Raw genomic sequence first — 24,160 nt, forward strand, 5'->3', positions numbered from 1 at the left:
AGAATTAGTTGCTACAATGTTAGGCCCGGAAGCTGTTGAACAAATATCAAAGGTACCTTTATCAAATGACACAGTCCATCGACGTATATTAGATATGTCAATCGATATTAAAAGTAATGTTAGGGAGGTATTGGCAAATACACAATTTGCTTTACAACTGGACGAAAACACGGACATTTCGGAAAAGGCCCAATTGATATCTTTTGTAAGATTTGTGTACGGACCGGAAATTATTGAACAATTCCTATTCTGTCGTGAATTGGAAACAACAACCACTGGAACTGATATATTTTCTACTGTTGTACTCTTCTTTCAGGATCACGGGCTTAAGTGGACGGATTGTATTGCGAAATGTACAGATAGCGCTGCTGCAATGAATGACGGGAAATGTCAAAGGATTTTTAAGTTTCGCACTAAAGAAAAACCAGTTGATAATAATTACTCATTGCTTTTTACATCGAGAAGCTCTGGTAGTAAAAACTACGGATGGAAGCCAACTGGGTGAAGTTATTCATACTGTTGTTTCTATCATCAACCATATCAAAACTCGTACGGTGAAATCAAGGGTGTTTGAGAAACTTTGTAAAGACATCGGCGCAGATCATAAAGTCTTGTTATTTCATAGTAAAATTCGTTGGCTTTCGAAAGGAAAAATACTAAACAGAGTTTTAGAACCTAAAGACGAACTACTCGAATTTTTTAAAACAGAAGATGGCTAAAGTGGTTTTTGTAAAAATCATAAAAACCTTCTTTGGTGTGCTAAGTTGGCTTACCTTTCTGACATTTTTAATAAGCTAAATTCTTTGAATGCAACTATGCAAGGACGAAAGGAAACCATAATATCATCAACTGATAAAATAAGTGCGATCTCCAAAAAACTTACATTCTAGAACTCGGTTTTAGAAAAAAACGATTTGACTGCTTTTCCCGAAACCTCTATAACTTTAATTAATTTGAAATCTGAAGAACAGACTTTACTAAAGGAGAGCATGAAAGAGCACTTATGTAAAATGCAAGAAGGGATAACTAAATACTTTCCGTCTGTCTTGAGTGCTAACTGTGAATGGTTGATTGCATTTGACGAGAACAACGTAAGCAAGGCAGAAATAACCTATTCTGAAAAGGAACAACTTATTGAAGTGTATTCGGACACAGTTTTAAAATCAAAATTTAGAGAAGTAGCTCCGGATGTTTTTTGGATTTCAGTTAAGAATGAATATCCAAAATTAGCAAAGAACGCAGTATCCCTTTTACTGCCGTTTGCGACATCGTACTTATGTGAATCTGCATTTTCTACTATGAAAAATATAAAATCTAGCTACCGGTCTCGACTACTTGATGTGGACAGCGAGATGAGAGTGTGTCTGTCTACAATTCGTTCTCGGATAGATATACTTTGCAAAAGTCATCAGGGTCAAATTTCACACTAATTTTATATATTCTTTCTGTTTTGTTTTTTGCTTGTTATGTTCTTACGAAATAAAAAATAATATGTTTAATATATTCATCTGTACTTACCTACCACTAGCAAAAATTTGTACATATAAGGGTGTCGCGAATCTGTAAGGAGTACGTTAGTGCGTCGCTGAGTAAAAATGGTTAAGAACCGCTGGTCTAGTAGAACTATTTCAGAACAGAAACTTAATGGACGAGAAATTTAAAAAAATGGAAGATACCCTTCATATTTACTACAGAAACTCGGTCAGCAGAATATGGAAATCATATAAAATACACAGTAGAAAATGAATCAAAAGATGTGGAAGCTGAAGATTAATAGTTGATGCTGTTATGCATTACTGGAATTATTTTAAAAAAATTTCCGACAACAAAGAGATGCATTTATTATATGTATACCCTAGAAACGCTTATGACAGCATAGCTTTTTTTTTTAATTGCCGTATTGCCAGATTCCAGTAAGAGCCTAAGAAGGTACGGATTAACCGTGTTCCGGCTAAAACCTTAACCACCGTTCCAGAGAGGAGGTCTTGCCACTCAATGAACAATTAAAATAAAAAAAAATAAAAATTTATAAATAGCCATACCTGTTACCGTAAATCAGAAAATGTTTCAGACGTTAGGCCATAAACTAATAAATAATATTAACCATAAATTTCAGATACCTGGCTCAATTTCCTCCTCCTGCTCCTTTTTCCTCATCACCCCAGAAATCGGACAGTGTACTTCTCTCCATTCTTTCTCTCCCCTCAACATCATGTTTACAACGTTTCTATCATCCAGACTGAAACCCATTCGCCCCTCAAAATCTCCCCTCTCATTTGCCCATTTCTGGCAGTTAAAAATGTGGGCGGGAGCATCCGGTACCCTATAAACAGTACAGTCTGCCGAGATTTGCAGATTTGCCTATTCTATTTGTGAAGGTACCAAAACTACCATGTCTAGTCAGAAACTGCGCCAGGAAGTAGCCTAGTTTCCTGAACTTACATTCCCACCACGGCCTCAGATCGGGAATAAGCTCCTTCGTCCATCTTGCCTTTCCGCTATCATTCGTCCATTCTCTCTGCCACTCTACTATCGTTCTTTCTCTCTTATTTTCATCTACATTACATCCATCCTCCTCGCATACACCCTCGCTCGCTCTTTGCACAACAAAACGATCGGTATCACCGCTCCAATGACACATACATAGAGCCTCATTTGAAACTGTCCTTTATGCACTAGATACCCTCAGGAGCATTCGCCTTTGCGAAGTCTCCATCAGCTTAGCGTTTTTCGCAGTGTTTAGTACGCTACACCACATAAGCATAGCTTAGACTAAAAACTGTGGGAATCTGTATTGAAGATATTTTAAATTAGTAAAGGACTAAAGACTAAAGACACGTTATGAGAAATCAGCACTGTTACTCCCTGCTGCAGTCTGTATTGCAAGGTAAAGTCAAGGGTAAGCGAGGACCTGGTAGAAGGAGAATATCATGGCTGCGGAATTTATGAACATGGTTTAAGAAAACCTCAACGGAGCTGTTTCGAGCCGCAGCGAGCAAGGTCATGATTGCCAATATGATTTCCAACATCCGAAACGGATAGGAACCAGAAGAAGAAGAAAAAGAACTAAAGCAAGACTGTTTGTTATCTCTTATCAAAACTATTTAAAATATATTTGTGACAAAACTTAAAGCTTTGAAAATGTAAAGGTAAAAACATGGGCCTATCTATTAATAATAATACTATATTGAAATTGCTATTTGCGGACGACTAACTTGTATTACAGCATTATAAGCAACACAATTAGAAAACCTGTGCTAGGTGTGGTTCAAATCCCAGAAAGAATAAAAATGCTAAAAATTCTTTCTTTCTTTCTCCCCTTCCTTTTACCCTATCAGGGTGTCGGATTTGGGCTAGCTATTTTAATTTTCATCTACCCACCTCTTCCATTCTTTTCTGTTTCCTGCCATTATTTTCAATTCCTCGAGTGATTTTTGTTCAAGTTTTCCCGTCTCTACTACTTGCTGTATCCATTTTTTTCTTGGTCTGCCTCTTTTTCTTTTTCCGATGTTTTTTGCTTCATATATTTTTCTTGTTATTCTATTGGATTGCATCCTCATCAGATGCCCATACCAGTTCATTTGTCTGTTTGCTATTTTGTTCATTATCGGTTCCTGGTTGGCCATTCTCCTAATAGTCTCGTTGCTTAATCTATCCCATTTTGTCTTTCCAACTATCCTTCTTAGATGTCTCATCTCCATTGCGTTTATCCTGCTCTTTTGTTTTTCCAGAATTGTCCAGTTTTCACTTGCATAGAGCACAGTCGGTATCACTATTGTGTTGCTAAAAATTCAAGTGCCACAATATCTTGACTCGGACTAAAAAATAAATAGAGATGATGATTTTTTTCTTCCGGTTTTCATAGCATCCTCACGCCTTCGGGTTTCTAGTGTTCATTCTCGCCTCTCGTTCCAATCTTCATCTCAAAGATTCCTCTTCGAGATTGTTTTTTGAACGCCTCCTAACCATGTCTGTTTTTTGGTCTTCCGTTTTTCCTTCTTTCAACTGATACTCATTTTATTATTTGCTTAAGAAGCTCATTATCATCCATTCTTTGGGAATTGCCATACCAAATAAGTTGTCTGTGTTTAATTCTTTTAATAATAGTTGTTGAGACTTTCAACAATTGTAGATGTCGTTTTGGTCAGTGGGTATTTTTTCCACTCTTGATTTTCTAGCAGATCTTTGCAAGTCCATAGTGGTGTTTTCTTTCTGGATATATATCTTTGGACCGTGGTATTGAATTTAGACATCCTATAACCTTTTTCCTTCTTACTATCCTTTTTTCTATTTCCTTTTCAGTCGGGTAACTATAGTTAGTTGTTGTGCCCAAATATGTATACTCCCTACAAGCATTAATTAAAGTACTTTCATCCATGATCAGGTTTATTGTTGGGTTAGGTTGGGTTAGGTTGGGTTAGGTTCCCAAGGCACAGGTATTGTGTGTTTGACCAATTCACGTATATTCATTCATTCTTCATATTCTTTAGATAACTTTTTAGCCATGAATTCTAGAAGCTCTTTGTCTTGGTCTATAACCACTTGATCATCAGCGATATGAAGGGTATACAAAGTATTCTCCTCATTTATTTTCTCCACCTTCTCAGGGATTAGTTTAGATACATTTTAAAGAAAACCGGAGAAAGACAACATCCCTGTCTCAATCCTTTAGTTACTTCCGATACGGTATCTTCTATTTTAATTTTTGATTTAGATTGTAGAGTTGCTTTGCAACTGCAATAATAATTATTTATGGAGAATTTTCCACGACTTGTCATAGATTTTTACTGGTAATGTATTATAGGTCAACCAATTAGAGACAGATCTCTTGGTTCCTTCATATTTTTTTTCAGTAAGTTGAGTTATATTAAAAATATTATCGATGATAAGATGCTAGTTTACATTATTATAGGATTATAGGATTAGGATTACTTTGTTTTTCAGTTAGATACTACTGGCGAGTTAATAAAATCGTTTTTGTGTATTTATATGGGCACCATCCAAAATTGTTCCGAGATTTTTTCACCCATAATATTAGATGGAGGAGTTTGTTTTACTTTTAACATGCTAAACAGAGATGAAATATATAAACCTGACATGTAAGTAAATTCCAAAATTTCAGTTTATATACATCACTAGATACATGTTCTTATGTCTGAGATCTTACCTTTTACTTTATTACGTTTCTATTTATATAAATCTTACCAACTTCATTTACTTTTTTCTTGTACAATAACACTACCTGTATATTTATCTGCATACCATACCTTCATCATATCGATTTTTGGAATCATCCTGTGCTATTGTCAATTACCTTATTTTCTCCATTTAATCTCTTCTGAAGCTATCCTCTTTATTCGTCGTAACAAAAGATTTACTATTTTTTTAGTCATCAGGCGCTCTATTTTTTTTGAGATGTATTATACAAGTAACGTGACGTGGGAGGCAGTAGAAGGGCTAAAGTCTGTAAATTGATTAAAAATATATTAAAAAAAAACGGGTGTGGCATTCCAGTGGGACTGCCGGTGGAAGTTACACTTCTATACACGCATTCGCCGTTACAAATTTATTTGGGAGTCAATCTGCACAATCATTACATATGTAATGCTATAGGTAAGACATAGCCGAAAGAGAAACATAATTAATAAGACTACTAACAATTAATAAACAACTTTTGATCTGTAATAGGAGTATAGTAAATGTAGGATTGAATCAATATTTTGATGAAAATGTATATTTTTATTTTCATATATGTATGAAAGGAGTTGAATGCAAAAATTTTTTTACACATACTCTGCAGTAAAATTCATTGTTTATTTTGTTATTAATATAATAATACAATACAAATTAAAATGCAATATTCATAAGTATTTAAAAATGACAATAATATACATAACTTTTCTACTTACGCATATACGTTTAATTTACCATGTAATAATAATAATAAAAAAGTCCTCCCCGTCTGGGAATCGAACCCCGGTCTCCCGCGTGACAGACGGGGATACTGACTACTATACTACCGAGGACATGACACAAACGTATTTCAAAATTGACAGTTCTGAATCATACAGTGATTTATTGAGATTATTATTTTGAAATACAAAAGACTAATATAATTATGAACATTTAATAAATAATACAAAACATATCACATAAATAATAATATTAAGAAATATTTTATTATATATATAATATTATATGTATATATATCTTTATATAATATATATAATATTAAATTATATATACAAAAGGAACATTTTTATATTCGAGAGAGGAAGAGAGAGAAAATATATCTTCTGTCTCTCTCTCTCTCTCTTACTCATTATCTTACATATGTAATGATTTCACAGATTCACTGCCATACAAATTTTCAAACGTGGAGCCCGCGTATAGAAGTATAACTTCAAAAAGGAAAGAAACAGGAAATATAGACCAAATCCAGAAAAAAAGTGGAAGATTAACTACAAGCAACTGCAACATCTGTGCAGCTTTTCTGTGCTGATGAAAATAAGATAAAGATTGCTATGATGATCTTCAACATTTGTCACGGATAGGCACACTAGGAAGAAGAAGAACATCTGATGGAAAACAGGAAAGAGTTACTGGGAGAATTGGCGATGTTGACATTAATAACAAGGAGGAGATATAGTTAATAATTGAAAGTACTTAATTGAAAACCAAAATATTCCTACTTATAGAGTCATTAGCCAGTGGCGCACCGAGGGGGAGGTTTTGGGGGGTTAAACCCCCCGACCAAACCCCCCCCCCGAGTAGGTGTCATTAGCATCACTAGCTCGGTGGGAAGGATGCATGGCCGAATCATTAAAAAACGACTAGAACCAAGTACTACGGAGTAGGTAGTAGTAAACGTTGCTAGAAATCTTGCTCATTTTGTCTTCACAGATATCGAAAACGCCTACGACACAGTACCTTCAAAAATCTTTATTTAAAGTTTTGTAAATAACGGACCTAAAGAAAACGTATACCAGAGCTCTACACAAAAATTCCTTTTCATAACCATTTCTGCTAACAAAGGGCATTAAACAAGGATGTTGCCTATCACCTACTTCATTTAAAATTTATATTCAAGAGGAATTAAAGAAATGAAGACAAAAATGTCAGGTACGATAATCAAAGTCGGCGAGAGCTACCTGGTGACATTATTGTTCGCTGATGATTAAGTAATAGTAGCAAACTGTGAAGAAGACATTGGTTACATGCTCAGGAAACTTAAAAATAAATACGCACAGGGAATAATAAAGGTAAATGTAACCAAAACAGAATGTTTATGAATAGGGGAAGAAATTGAAGACCCAGAGTTAAAATTAAGACAAATAAGACGATGCAACGAATATAAATATTTAGTCAGAATTATATGTGACAAAGAAAATTAACAGAAAGTCAAAAGAAAAAAAAAGGCAATATACCAAGAATATTTGGCCATAAAAGAAGCTGTAAAATATTGGCAACATTTATTTCTTGGTAAAGAGTTTTTAGTATACTCAGATCACAAACCTTTAGAAAATTTAAACATAAAAGCTAGAACTGATGAAAAATTGGTAGACTTCACATTCTACTTATCTCAATATAATGTTCAAGGAAAGTATAATCCAGGAAAATATAACTAAGAAGCAGACTGTTTAAGTAGTAATCCAGTTCTAGAATCTTACGAAAATACAGATGAAATATTAAAAGTAGTAAACCAATCAATCTGGAAGATATAAAAAATGATCAACGCTCAAATTATGATCTACAAAATACTACGAATAAATAGAGGTTCACGAATGACATATATTATAAAAAGTCAAAAAGAAAAGGCAGAAGATTTAAGTAAAGTCTTACACTAAAAACTATACACGATACTCACCGCCACTTAGGAAAAACAAAGATGTTAAATAAAATAACACCATTTTACACAGCCAAAAATATGACTACTAACGTTAAGAATATGTGGAATAATTGTGATATCTGCATAGAAAACAAATCAAGAAGGAAATCTAGATATGGTTTAATGTCGCAGTTAGGAACAACGACATATAAATTTGAAATTATTTCCATCGATACCATTGGTGGTTTTGGAGGATCTCGATCAACAAAAAAATATTTACACCTTTTAGTAGACCATTTCTCAAGATACGCTTATATTTTAGCATCGAAAATACAAAATGCTGAGTTCATAAAAATAATTAAAAAGGTGACACAAGATCACGGAATTAAAACTGTGTTGACTGATCAATATCCTGGCATAAATTCCAAAGAATTTAAAGATTTTCTACAGAACAATCAAAGTAAAATGATATTCACTGCTGTTGATTTAGCATTTTCAAATGGTATCAATAAAAGACTATAAAAAAATGTATAAAACCTTAATTCGACCAATAGCATGCTATGGCAGTGAAAGAAATATCCAAAAGCAAACTCGATACATTCGAAAGGAAAGTACTGAGAAGAATACTAGGACCTGTGAGGGAAAAGGGAAACTTCAGAAGTCTATACAACAACGAGCTTTATCAACTTAATAAGGAAGCACCACTGTCAGACTTCATTAGAATACAAAGATTGCAATGAGCCCGACATGTGATAAGAATGGGAGAGGATAGGTTACCAAAAAGAGCACTGAATGCTAGAATGCAGAGAAAGAGACCGGTTGGAAAGCCAAGAAAGCGCTGGGAAGATACAGCAAACAGCGACGCACAAGCCCTTTTAGGAGTCCGTGTATGAATAAGATCAGCCACAGACAAGCAAGAGTGGAGGCAAAAAATAAAGGAGGCCAAGGCTCAATTTGTGCTGTAGTGCCGTAGAAGAAAAAGAAGAATCAATGAAAGACTAAACCAAACATTGGTTAATAAAATAAGATGCAAAATAAATGAAAGTGATAAGAAAACAGCATGGACAACAATTGCCCAAGAATATGTACAAAAACATAACGAGATACAACATACAATTACTGGAAATTATAATTCTTAATTAATGGAAACCGTCTAAACAGAAAGAAGTTAGATGTACTAAGGATTGGACCATACAAAACATTAAACAAGATTTCCAATTCTATCTACGAAGTTGACACTGGGTATAGGAGCATATGAAAACTGAATCAAACCTTTTTCATATCACTAAACTTGTGTTGAAAGAGAATATTCACTAAACAGTTGGTCGTTTTTATCCAAAGCTGGAGTAGGAGGGTAGATGTAAAGAAAAATAGAACACTGTTTTTGCAAAGAAACGCAACTGAGTTTTATTAATAAAACTTTGCTGATTGAAGACACAAACATTATTATGTCTATCGACCCAGTCTCCTCTTCGTAGATCTCTCTCTGATCTCTGATATTGCCTTCTGGACTCAATTAAGCTATGTTGTTTTCAGTCTTTCCCGTTTTTTTTACTCAGTGGCTCTCCAATATTATCATCCGTAGGCAATGATCTGTCATTCTCTATACATATCCGCACCGAGTAAGCTGTTTTTGTTGTATTTCTTCTATGGTGGTGGTTGTTCTCTCCAAGATTTGTCTTATTCTTTCATTTGTTGCGTGCATCACTCTGGATATACCTGCGTATCTGCGCCAAAAATCAATTTCCAGAACAAGGAGTTTTTGTTCCGTTCTCTTACTGAGTTGCCAGGTTTCGCATCCATAAAGTACAATACTTTTAAATAGTGCTATTATATACCTGTATATTTATATGTTTAGAGATAGTTTTTGACCAGAGTAGTGAGTGTAGTGCGCCTATTATTTTTTTCCTTTTATAATTCGTTCTTCTATTGCTGTTTCGGTGAGTCCATTTCTTTCCATCTATGCCTCTAAATAACTATATCCGGAACATGACGAAATAACGCTTCCATCTTCTATTCATCATATATGTGTATGATGTATATATGTATGTATGTATGTAACCATATTTTTTATTTTATTTCAGCTATCATTTTCAATTCTATCATTCGTTACAACCTCAAAGTGATTGGACGAATGATGAAGGATATCGGCCAGGTAGTGGCAAAGACGTATATCCAAGAAGAGCTTTACAATCAGGAGCGGACAATGCTTTAAATTTAATATTTATTGAAATGTCCCAAGATACAGATTATTTATGTTTTGAAGACGTTGGATACACTGTGAGTGCTATAAAAAATATAACACTAAAATACTTTTCACTTGACATTCTTAAAATTTGTAAAGGAAAGTGTAACTATAATTTATTTTAAAATCACAAACCCCAAAATTAAACTGCTATATTTGAGTTCCGCATATAGGATCTAAATTTTAACTTTATCGTTTCCTTGGTTGACATATCTTTAACAATACGTTAGTCCTTGTCCTTGTTTTCTAGTTCTATTCATATGTTGGTTCTATTTGGATCATTTTCAGTTGATTCTTTTGTGAGAAGGGCAAATAATTAATATCTTATTTTCCAGATTACTGTTCATGCTCCGAACGCAGTTCCACAAACACGTAAAGACTTTTTTATATTGCCTCTTGATAGTTCTTTTCATATAACGCTTCAACCGGAACTAATAACAACATCTAAAGTGGTAAAAGCATACAAAACCGAAGATAGAAAATGTTACTTTGCTGAAGAGAGAACACTAAAATATTTTGTTGCATATACTCAACAGAATTGCTTCTTGGAATGTGCAACCAACTATACGTTGGAGAAGTGTTTATGTGTTAACTTTTTTATGCCACGTAAGTAAGGATTTAGTAAGGTATCAATAGCTCTTCGACTTCAAACGTATATAGTTCATCGACGGTCTATATCAATTTTAAATATGCCGCCTTTGGAATTTATAATTTACATTTTTTAATGAACTTGTTAATTTTTGTTTCTTTATATAACAGAACTGACGAACTGATACAAATATTAAATTGACCGTCGAATAATAAAAAATAACTATTAATAACTATTACGAACAAACTGCAGCGGTTAGTGTTGGGGATCAATTAACGATGTAAAGATAAAAAGAGGTGTGCGACAGCGATGTATACTGTCCCCATTATCATTTAATATATATCTAGAATACATTATGAACCTAGCACTAATTGATATTGACGAGGAAATACTTATAAATGAAGAACGACTGAACAAAATAAGATACTCTGTTGATACTGTCACTTTTGCAGACAGTCTGGAAGGTTCGCAGACGCTTGTCTCAAGGATATCGCAAGTAACTAGTAGATTTGGACTTGATTTTAACATAAAAATAAACGACCGGTATCATAAATTACCAAATTGTGCTATTTGGCTGCGAATTAAAACGAATAATAGAAACACTCTACACTGAAATTACGATAAGGGTCGAGAAGACAAGATCAGCTTTCATTAAAATGCAAAAAATTTTAACGGTCACGATACAAAATTGAAAATAAAAATTGGTTTACTACAATGCTACGTATTCTCGGTTCTTCTATATGGAGTGGATTCATGGACCTTAACTGAAGAGACTCGAAGAAAGTGGTGCAATAGAAACATGTTGATAGATAAAGTTGCTATGTAAATCGCTATAATATGTGTTGGAACATTACGTCATCAGTGTTGGAGTAATGCTGTAATCGACGATTTTTTTTTAAATACGAACCAATGTCACGGGATATCTCTTTTGGAAGGTCTCCTAATCGCCCTTGCAAAGATGTATTATTCGAATATTTATTTCTACAAGGTTAACCAAAATTATGTACTTAGTTAATTAAAATGGAATTCACTAAATTAAATTACGTTAGGAAAGAATTTACTGCTCCGCTTTACATCGTTGTAAGGGCGATTAGGACGCCTTTCAAATAAGGTGTACCATCGTGACTATATATGTATATTCGAAAATGTTTATTTTCATCGTTAGGAAAAAAGTTATTGAGATTAATATTTCTAGGATGTTACACTAACATGTGACAATTTTACACACCACTCATAAAATGAGTTAAAAATTAAAAAATACATGGTGTAAAAAAATTTTTTAAATTGACAAATTATATAAACTGACACATTATTCATGTTTTCGGCAAATTTTCGCTGTTTTTTTTTTATTTTTAAGATACTTCGTTGATTAAAGTTACGTATTTTTTGTGGACTCTTTATTATCTACTAATTAATTAAAGATGCATATTTTTTATGAATTATTTGTGACACATAATAAAAAAACACTAATATGTTATGGATTAAATAATGGTATTAACTAAAATTAAGTCATTAAGGCATTCAATTTTTTTTTCTATTTCGAGCTCTCGCAATTCACATAATTTCAGAATTCAAATTCAAAATTTTACCAGAAAAAACATTTTGTCGAAAATTCAAAGTACACCACTAAATTTAGTTTTTTATCATTTTTTTTAAGTGTAGAATCTTTTTTTTTAATCTAATGTACAGGGTGTTTTTTTGAGTTGGAATATTTTTCCAATATTTTTTAATCCAATTACTATTTAAATGGGAATAAGCCACAAGGAAAAACATTTGTTAACATCTGTTTTATTAAAAAATGATTATCCTTTATCGTTTATAAATAAGGAATTTTCAACAATCGATCGAATAGAACAAAACACCTTAGAACGAGATCCTACAGCATATACAAGGAATAATACGAGGAAAATAACAATACCATACATAAAAGGATTATCGGAAAAGCTTAAAAGGATAGGAAATAAATTCAACATTTCAACAACATTCAAAACAACAAACACGTTGAGATCTATTTTGTCCAAAACCAAACCTAACAATGAACAAGAAAGGACAAAGAATTGCATTTATAAAATACCTTGTGAATGCGATCAGTTTTATTTAGGTGAAACATCAAGACGATTAAATGTTAGAATAAGTGAACATCAATCCTATATTAAAAATACAGAATTTGATAAATCTCAAATATGTAAACACGCATGGGATAATGAACATAGGGTTCAATGGAATGATTCAAATATAGTCCTAAAAAGAAACGGATGGTAAAAAGAGCAAAATCAAAGAAGCGGCTCTAATTATGCTAAATGAGACCAATTGTGTCGCGAATTCCTCGGCAGAATGTAGTAGGATCTGGTTACCCATATTGAAAGACGAAGTTATTAAAAGGAAAATACCAGTATTGGTAAGTCAGTAACATATAGAGAATACATCATTTATGTTTTTTAAATAACAAACATATAAAATCGAAATTTGGTGTTTATTGAAGGTAAACTAAATGCACGATCAAATACTTACCATGTCGGGATAGTATTATGAGGTTTTTTCCTGGTTTTTCCCTCATAATTTACTATGGAATCACTAACAGGAGAATTTTACTGTCATTATGGCATGTATTTGTCTTTTTAAAGACGAATTACATGTTATGATCTTTTCTGATGGATATTCTCAAGTTAAAGTTGATTTCATGTAATCGAATGAACTATCTTATAAGTAAAGTCGTCCCAGGAATGCAACTCAACAATATTGGCAATATCATTTTAAAGTCGTCTACTTTAAAATGTATAATGTATGTCTGAATTGTCAATATAGATGAGTCAGATAAAATTAAATTATTAGAAGAATTTTTCACTAAGTAACAAAAAACAAAATTTGTTTAATTTACTAATGTTTGTATTTTGAGAACGATTTCCGAAGTGGAAATTGAAATGTCAATAAACGTATTTTAACCTTTAATTGTGGCTTATTCCCATTTAAATAGTAATTAATTTAAAATGCCACAAGAAAATAGCTTCAGAACAATATTTTTTAATCCAGACCTGGATTTCTTATAATTATAAGTAATTTAATCGATTGGACACTTTAAAGAATATTCACGTGCCAAATATAAAGAAAATATACAGTGTGGTTAAAAAGTTATGAACCAAATAACTAGTTGGCAAAATAGATAAAACACCCAGTATCTTTTTATTAATGAGGTAAGACCCATTAAGTATGGAATTTTTAGATACCTAAGTGCCCCCTTCTTACACTTAACGTATGTTTCTTTCCCAAAGAAACACTTTGTATATAGAGTGTGTATTATAACCGTTTTTGTTGTTACTCAATGTCCTTAACGTTTATTCAATACATGCTTATAGAATGTGTATTTTAATTTTTATATATCGTTCTAGATGACAACACTACAGAAATATGTGGAAATTCCAAACTTAGTTGTCTTTCAGAAGCAGAACGTAAGTACATTCGCTTATAATATTTATTTTACGTTTGTTAACTCCTGAAAGTGAATTTTCAATTACATTTTTGTGTGAATTTCCTTAGTTTATCTAAATACCTAAAACTAACAGCTATCTTCACTCATTCTCTAACATTTGTTAACTCTACAAAAAATATTTACACTAGGCATCCAATTGTTCAATATATCCACAACTATATCCATTTCTTCACCTCCCTGGACAATCATATGAGAACACTTCCATATCGAAATTAAAGGTAACGAAACCGCTAATCCAGTTGCAGACGCAGCGTTAGGATCAATTATTCTGAAACAATCCAATCTGACAAAGATTCTAAAACATCTCTGTAATCTTCTTAACTTTAATTGCTGGCAAACTTACTAGAATAGGCGGCAATCCAAATTGAAACAAATCCAAGTACACGTAAGAAGACTACGAATTGGACATACCATGTAACACATGGATATATGCTAGAGTTTGAGATTTTATCTTATCTCGTCGTCGGTTATTAGCAAAGAAACTTTAAAATTCAGATCCAGATACGAAAAAGTAAAGTAAGTGTGCCAATACTTTAGCTGTCACCTTACTATCAAACATAGGCTTTTACACTATCCAATATACCAAAACTAACGACGACTACGTGGATTAAATAAATAAATAAATAAATAAATAAAGGATAATAGACCTAAGTTGAGCTCTAAATTCACCAATCGTACATCACTTCAAATTTCTTCTGGAAATAGACCTGTTTCATCAAATTTAAATATATATCTACTTATAATTCCATACTGTATTATTAAACTTTAAGTGATCTTTTGTATAACATTCATTGTATCTGTGTCAATGAGACCTGTAATTAAGTCACTTTAATCATAGATTTTTAAGTCACTTTAATCATAATTAAGATTATGTCACTTTAAGTGACATAATCTTCAGATTCAACTGCATCTGTATCTGAAAGGGAGTCTATATAAACTACTACTATAAGAACTACTTTGATTATAAAAATAAGGCTTAGAAAACACTGAAAGTTTTCCAAAGTAAACATACTTGTCTTTAAAAAACCTATAAATTTTTAACTTATTTAAGGAGAAATTAAAATTTTGGAAGTTAATACTGATCCAAAGGGTTTCAATACCCACTGCCATTGCTTACCTCTGTGTACCCAGCTGCACTACCAAGCAACTACATCAACATATAACTGGAAATGGAAAGAATATTTTCTAGCAAATAAAAAGTTAAAACGGCAACTTAACTACACAGAAGATGAACTAAATACAGTGTAAGTATAAATCCAATTTATTATAATTTGTCTAATAGTTGATAATAAGAAATCTGAAAGATCATGAATATTGTTTAACATTCACATACCTAAATATACGTGAACTGAAGGAAACTAAAATAAATATATGAAACTTGTTCTTAATTTGATCATATTCATGTCTTCAAAGATTTATAATAAAAATTTCATATATGTAAGATAGCAAATAATATTGTATCTTATTATTTAAGTTTCTTTTACTTACTATACTAATATGAACACATGTCGCTCGAGACAAAAAGAAAATAATTTTAATTACCAAATAAAACAAACCGTGGCGATGGGTACCAATTCATGTTCTTAATTTGATCATATTTATCTTTTTAAAGATTTATAATAAAAATTTCATATATCGCATTTATCTAAGAAACGTGTAATAAGTCAAAATAATAAAAATTTTCAGGAGAGTAAAAACAATTTTTGTCATTATTAAAAAGCGAATAGAAGAACCAGAATTAATTTATATATTTTCAAATAGCATCAGATAAAGAGTAAATAAATGATTATTTCTTAATCTGCCTAAGACTTTTTGTGAAACAAAACGGTTTTTGAGATAATGAATCATTTTAAATGTTACAGTTTTCTTCGAAAAATAGTTATTAACATATATAATCCACAAGGAAACTAAGTTCCTGTAGCAGGCTGTATACCATGTATCACATGTATCACAAAAATTTTTATTTAAAAATCCTTTATAAAAGGTATATAATTAAATACCTTTTATAAAGGATTTTTATAAAAAATTTTTACTAACATATAACATATTCGAATAATGATTTTTTTCTTCAAACGTCAAATAATGATGACATTACTTATCTAACTTGATCCTGTCAAAGTTTGATGTCTCCGCCGGCAGCATTTTTTTTCCCATTTCTTTACGGCGGAGGGAAAATGTTGTCATGGCAACAATATGAAACATGTCACAAAGCAACAATACAAATGTCATTAACAACAATTAAACATAATTTTTATTTATAGTAATATTAAAAGTACAATTAGTTAATGAGGCATTTTCAAAATTGAAACCGTGCAAAAATGTTCCCGACTCTTGATACGCATTGGTAATTGTTGATGATACTGATGGTCGAGAACAACTTTCAGCAATCATTCCCGATGTTGGCGAATCATGAGGGTTTAAAATTGTTTGAGCATTATCGTTCTTATCGGACTTGGAGGGCCCAAAACGTGCTACTGCATCATTAGCCGCGGACTCAATTTCGTTTAGGTTTTCCATTTTCGCACTTAATTTGCGCTTGCGGTTGCAACAACAATAAGCTGTCTTTAATAATTGCAAACAACTGTCAAACAACCGTAACCAGGAAGACGCAAATCCCACCGACGACTTAATTATTTTAATTTCTAACATCTAGACGACTTTGATAGTTGTCACAGTTAATTTCGAGTAAAAATAGCGTATGAATTGTACTATTTATTGTTGAAAATTGCTACGTTTGAAGAAAAAATAGTATACTTTATTCGGCAAAGAAGCGACTTTTCTTGACTTGCCCTCTATTACGCGCCTCACTTAAAAGTCATGCTTCTCCGCCTCATAATATACTATTATTATAAAACGGTTTTGAACGGAATAAAGAAACAGAATAAACTGAAATTATTGCCTTTTAAATTTTTTATGGATATTTCAACATAATGAACCATAGAACATTTGGTAATACTTAGGAATATATTCTTTTTTCATCAAAAACTGGAGGTCTTCTCTTTTTTTTCAGTCAGTTGTTTCGAATTGTAAAATTTTTTAACGTTTGTAACTGTGTTCGATTAGGTGAATTTTGAATGTGCTTAGCATTAGCACGTGGTCTTTTGAGAATATCGACTGCCTTGAAATATTTCTGAGAGAAAGAAGTTTTATGAAAAAACTTACATGGTTTATCGTTTTTTTACTCTAACAACTCTAAGGTCATTAATAGGTATCTGTTCTCCATCTGCATCGATATTAAAATTTGGTCTCAGATCAATCATCAACCAAAAACAAAATAAGAGCAACAGAGATGGAATTTCTAAGGAGAAGCTGCAGAGTAACAAGAAGAGATAGGATAAATAACATGGAGATTAAGAGGAGAATGGGCATGAACTCCGACATAATAGACTACATCGAACAGAAGAGGTTAACCTGGTACGGACATGTCAGAAGAGCAGACCAAAATCGGTGGATAAATAGAATAACAGAGTGGAGCCCGATAGGAAGAAGAAAGAGAGGCAGACCCCGAAGATCTTTCAGAGATGAGGTGGACGAAGCAATGAGTAGAAGAAACCTACAGGAAGGGGACTGGCTAAACAGGAAAAATTGGAGAAAACGGTTGAGTGAAGGAATACAGTGAAAACTGTGGAAATCCTTATATATATATATATATATATATATATATATATATATATATATATCAATCATCAACTATTTGATATTCACGAAATCTTCATAAGTTAACTCTTTGACTCGGTATGGCCCCCTTTTTTTCTTTGCATTTCTTAAAATTTAAATAAACTGATCTGGTACATAAATTGGTCCTGATTTGAGAGAACGCTTAACCTAAAAATGATATTTTTCAGTTGATAACTGATCCGTATATGGATATTATTCATTTCATACCTGTTTTTCAATAACGGAATGTGTCTCTCCCATTTTGGGTTTGGCCAACAATAAGGAACTTATGCGTAATTTCTCTAATTTGGAATTTCTGTATTGAGTACATGAGTGTTGCTATCAAAAATCTAAAATAAAGAAGAAGAAACATTAAGAGAATTCCGTTGAATTAAATGTGTTATTCTTACCTATTTTTTTGTTGTGCTGCACAATTGTCGCTATACAAGACCATTTCCAAATTTGTTGAATTGGTGGTTTTGGCCTTATGCTCTAGATACATCAAAAGACATGAAGCCACTTCGGTTACTCCTTTTTGCCTTGGCCTTTATGTCATACAAAGCACCATGTATTATCCGCTACCAATTAACTACACTTTTTTTTGTCATTTTCCTTTTCGACACTAGATAATATTTTTTCTTCTTGAGTTTTTTTATATTCACGCTTGAGATTCATTTTTTCAGCTTCGCTGGCGCTACTAAATAACTCTACTTGTTTCTCTTGAAAGGGAATTTCTTCCAAGCAATTATTTTCCACTTCGTCGATTTGATCATTTCGATCGCTGCCTAAGGCAGCCTGCCAGAAAAAAGCTTTGCTTGCATACTAATAAAATTCCAAAATTAGCTGTATTAACTAAAAACAAATCATAAATTTAACACAGAATTATTTCAAATAAATTTTTAAGAATAAGTAGTAATTTTGATCGCATTATTTTACAAATCGATTTTATATATTATTTTCGTAATTTATTATGTTTAACATCACACGGGCTTCCACTTCACTTGTTTTCAAGAAACCTATATATATATATATATATATATATATATATATATATATATATATATATATATATATATATATATATATATATATATATATATATATATATATATATATATATATATATATATAATGTAAAATGGGGTTACTTTGCACTATAGTTTTTAGTTTCATTTTCTTAGAGTGGATATAACGTTACTCGAAAAAAGATCTGAACTTTTTATTATAAATATCTATTCAACAGGTCGTAATATTATAGCTGTTTTTTAGTTATATTGCATAATTAAGAGATTACCCTAATTCTAATTATCTCAACATTAATATGAGAAGACAAATTGTCTCCTAAAACGACCTTCTTTTCCTGAATTTTTTTAAGCCTGGGCAATAGAGTAGTGTTAAAACTAATTTGCAAATGTCTGTGATTCGGACCAACCAGATGCAGTATTTGCATAACGCGTACCAGAGGGGCCATTTTCAGTCCAGGTGTCCCACAAATGCTCGGATTTGTACACCACATAAGGAGGTAGTAGCTCACCAGCTGCATTTCCACACATCATAAGAGAAATGCTACTTTTCGAAGAGTTACAAATTCAGGATATTTAACCCCACGTTTAGTTAATACTTTTTTGTCCGAGATCATCTGTTAAGTTCGTCTCGTCATAATTAAAAATAGCATGTGGCTCCACACCAGTTAATGTTTGTTTTCAATTTTGTATGTATTCAGTCATTTGGTCTGCATTGAGTGCTTCTCTACTTCTTTTTATGTTTGAGGCTATTCTTGCAGTAAGGTCTTTTTGACGACTTAAAAATGACTTGCCCAATCCATACCAGGAGTATTATCCTTAAAGCGAGTTATTTTTTTTTCCTTGGCGATTTAAATGAGTCTTGATTATTTGTCGTAATTCCATTCCAGTAACAGGAAATCCAGCATCACTAAGGCTATGAATGCATTGTACGAAGCACCTTTCCTCTTCATAAGAGAATATTGATGGGTATCCAGGTTTTCCAGCGTGTACTCATTTTTATTTGTAAAAAATACTTCTTCTTCGAATGTTAAAGGATTCAGCGGCAACTCTTGTACTCATGCCATCTTTTATTGCTGACAGACATGCTTTCAAATCTTCTTCTGAGTAGTCTGCATATTTGCGAGATCTCAGTTTTCTTTTATAACGTCTGGGCATTTCCTAAAAACCATTTTCCTATTAGCCTTTTACTCTTGGGGATACTTTGCACCACTTGCAAATTGGCGGTGCAAAGTATACCCAATTCCAATAATATGTTAGTTTAAAAATGTTTAGTTTATATATAGTCACTGATTTAAGTTTATATTCTGATCTGAAAAGCCTAAATGTCGATAAAATTCTCGATAGAAAAGTAAGGAATTCTCTAGATCACCGGAGATGGCTTTGTTTGCGAAATGGACTGTTCCAGAAAATTCAGACATGTAGGAGATGGAACAAATCGAACATGATTTCTTGCCAGATGATTCTGGAACATGGAAAAAGATATATACCCGGTGATTTGGATTCAAGGCATCAGTTATCAGTTACCAGTTCAGTTACAGTTACTATGAAGCCAGTCAGTTAGTAAGAAAGTTAGTTAGAAGACAGACACATTTACTTAGTGAAGTCCATTCTTCAGTAAGTCAGTCAGAAGGTCCAGATGTTCAATATAATAAGTTCAATGAAGATTAAGTTATTGAAGATTAAAAATTATGTTATGTAAAAATGGTAATTGGATAATGGAAGAAAGTATCAATTGAAAATTAAAATTATATAATATTTGGTGATTGGATATTGGTGTATTAAAAAGAAGAATAAGTATATATGCTGTTAAGAAGAAAAATATTTTAAATTGGTGGAAGCTGAAAATAGGAAAAAGGAATTTCACAAAAACAAGGATAACCGAGGCTGAGAACAAAGACATTGAGTGGTGATTAAAATCTATATAGTGGAAAACAGTTCATTTAGGCATTCAGTGACAGAAAGGTACAAAATTTTGTTAATATAATTTAGTTAGTGTCATAATTATTTCAATTTTAAAGATAGTTTGTTTAAATTTTACATTGTCTATATAATTTAATTAGTTTCATAAGAATTAGAATATATATATATATATATATATATATATATATATATATATATATATATAGTTTTTTTAGTATATATATAGTCTATATATATTATAGTTTTATTATATTATCAATAAAGTTAGAATTGCCATGCTAGTAGCCAACATCCAGGCACCACAAGAAGAAGATATATATATATATATATATATATATATATATATATATATATATATATATATATATATATACAGTATACTCCCTCTATAACGAACACGGTTATTACGAGGTTTCGCTTATAACGAGGTACATTAAATGTCCCGTGAAATTTCTATTGAACTGTAACCCTCTATAGCGAGGTAAATTTGCTTATAACGAGAGAAAAAAAGATTGAAAAACGTGTTTTTTACGTTTTGGCCCGGCCGTAGCTATAAATAAATATCCTTTTTAACTGCGGGCCGCCCGCAATAAACTTCTTACAATTTATGATTCTTAGTCGGAAATGTAAAATTTATGATTCACAAGTGTCATTGTATTGGGTTGACCATTCACACCTAATAATATGGGTCGTAATAGACAAGATGTGGAAAGTGTTTTAAAGGTTGTCAGAAACTTTATCCAATGACAAAACGCAAATGAAGAAGCATAAAACTGTTTCACATCTTTAGAAAATATGATAGATAGAATACTGGATAATTTAAAGCAGTCAAAAATGACAAAATAACTTTATACGCTTTATACATATTTACAGAATACAGATTTTTTGTTTTAACGTATATCGTTGACAGTAAAAGTAAACAACTCTTTTTTGTTTTAATGCATTTCATTGACAATAAAAGTAAACAACTTTGTTTTAAAAACGCCATTCAAACAATATTTATTAGCATCTTATATTGCTCCGAATGGCTTCACTATAGAAAGTTAATGTTTTAGAAAACTACATATTCATATGTATGCACAGTATTATTGTTGTTGGATATAACGAGATCCGCTTATAACGAGGTAATTAGTCTGCCATTTCAGTTCTCGTTATAGAGGGAGTCTACTGTATATATATATATATATATATATATATATATATATATATATATATCTGATGAAGAATTGATGAATAATTAAAATAATTATTATTTTTTGCTTTCAGGCGCTTCTCATCTCTAAAAATTTTCTTTAAATCAGAGCAGTTCTTGTCGCACGAAAAAAATGAATTGTATGGTATATTCGATTTTATTTCGAATTTTGGAGGTCTTCTTGGTCTATTTACAGGATTTTCCCTCCTGACAATAGCCGAAGTTATTTATTATCTTTCACTGAGGTTGTGGTGCAACAAAAGATTGTACAATGACGTCTCTGGACCATCAGATGATTCTGAACCTAAAATAAATATAAACAATTTACGAGATTTAAAAGAACTGGGATATTAAATTTTTTGTATATTTCTTGCATTATAATAAACATTTTTTAAGTAAATATAAAATTTTGTGTCGTTCTACTTACTATTTAATAAAGAAAGAGTATACATACATTAATAAGATCCTAACAATGGACATAATATTAATAAAAAATTATCATCATTTTAATCACAGTCATCACTATTTTTGTAGTTGTCCCTTTCCTTAACTTAAAACGAGAACCTAACTTCTAAGTGGTTGATAATGAAAGACTCCGAATAATTAATCTTCGCCAAAGCAAGGTACAATTCGATATTGACCACAGTCAATATTACAAACATATATTTTACATATGTCTTGAAAATATATAAGTTCAAATGACTACTTAGCTATGTCGAGTATGTATGTCTAATACGCAGTGAGAGCGAGATGTGTCCTACCAAAGACGAGAATGAGATTGTATAATTAGAGAGCGCGTGATGTGAGTGCCCTGCTAAGGACAAGAGAGATTATATTGTATACGGCATGCAGCATTTTATAGGGATTTTTAAAGCGATGGGAGATTTTACGATATTTTTTATGGCTTTCTAATTTGTGAATTCAAAAGCAATAAATGATCGACTATTAAAAAACCTCTATAGTGTATTTTTATGTATGAGAGAGTAATAAAACAATAAATTATGTATGCAAATCCCTAAACTGTTGATACGGGTGACTCAATGAAAAACAGATATTTGTCAACAAGTTTACAGAAGTATATAGGAAAACAATTTTAAATTGAGTATGACCACCAGGTATAAAGGTTGGAGCAGAATAGAATACAATAGTTGTGAGGGTTACTAATCCCTAAATAAGGTTGCCAGTGTCGGAGTGATGGAGGTTAACAGGTACTAATGAATTTGCAAGAAATGTAAGATGTTTATTTTATTGGTTATATATAACCAATAAAAGTTTAATAAGTACCTACCTATTTGCAAAATAAAGTTTAATTCTTTAGATAAAGTAAAACGTTTTATTTTATCTATTTTCAAAATAAAGTTTAATTCTTTGCCTTTTTGCAAAATAAAGTTTAATTCTTTAGATAAAATAAAACGTTTTATTTTATCTGAAATGAGTGCATTCCACGAAGTAAGGGTTTCAACAATCAAACATTTAATTCTTTAATTCCAGGAATCTACGACAGTAATTGACTAGATAATTACCTTCTAAACTTATTCCACAGAAAATGTGATAGTGGGTTTTTCCATTTTGTATATAGGAAGGTCCAAGTGGCGTATTCAAAATTCTTAACAGTTCACTAAAAGTAGGTACTTCAGTTGCAAGGTGCAGTTTATTGTGTATACTAGTGTTATGGAAAATTTGGAAGTGCCGTGTAAACGCCGAAAAATTGGTCCTCTAACAGTTAATGAAAAAACATTAATATTTAATTGTTTTAAATCATTTACAGACAAACGTTTATGTGAAAGTGTTGATGAGACCGTTGAGTTAGTTAGCAGTACACTTGGTGTTGGGAAATCTACGATTTACAGAGTTATTAAAGAAGAGAAATGTGGTAGTTTTCAAATGCCACGTAATGCTCCAGGGAAACCAAAATTTCAAATAGAATATCATTTTAAAGAAGGACTTCGACGGAAAGTGCATGAATTCTTCTTTAGACAAGAATTTCCAACATTGGATAAAGTTCTTGTCTCAGTTCGAGATGATAAGGATTACCCAGAAATGAGTCGAAGTACGTTATGGAAACTTTTAAAAGAAATAGGCTTCCGCTGGAAAAAGAATCCCAGAAAGTCTATTTTATTAGAAAGAAGCGATATTGTCATATGGAGAAGACATTTTCTAAGAACCATAAAGGAAATGAGAAACCAAAAAAGAAAAATATTTTATCTTGATGAAACA

The 24,160-nt window shown here is 31.8% G+C and overlaps 1 protein-coding gene across 1 annotated transcript in view; it reads left to right on the plus strand.

Annotated features, from left to right (window-relative positions):
• Nucleotides 1–22,328, plus strand: part of LOC140433282 (pickpocket protein 28-like) — a 36,088-nt gene extending 13,760 nt beyond the window's left edge. Inside the window, exons 4-9 of the mRNA XM_072521310.1 lie at nt 4,945–5,099; nt 9,913–10,108; nt 10,409–10,679; nt 14,049–14,108; nt 15,201–15,393; nt 22,018–22,328. Coding sequence (XP_072377411.1) covers nt 4,945–5,099; nt 9,913–10,108; nt 10,409–10,679; nt 14,049–14,108; nt 15,201–15,393; nt 22,018–22,297 — 1,155 coding nt within the window. The 3' untranslated portion in view covers nt 22,298–22,328. The remainder of the gene's footprint in view (nt 1–4,944; nt 5,100–9,912; nt 10,109–10,408; nt 10,680–14,048; nt 14,109–15,200; nt 15,394–22,017) is intronic.
• Nucleotides 22,329–24,160: the final 1,832 nt, after the last annotated feature.

Source organism: Diabrotica undecimpunctata, chromosome 2, assembly GCF_040954645.1.
Source record: "Diabrotica undecimpunctata isolate CICGRU chromosome 2, icDiaUnde3, whole genome shotgun sequence".
Classification (NCBI taxonomy): Eukaryota; Metazoa; Arthropoda; class Insecta; order Coleoptera; family Chrysomelidae; genus Diabrotica; species Diabrotica undecimpunctata.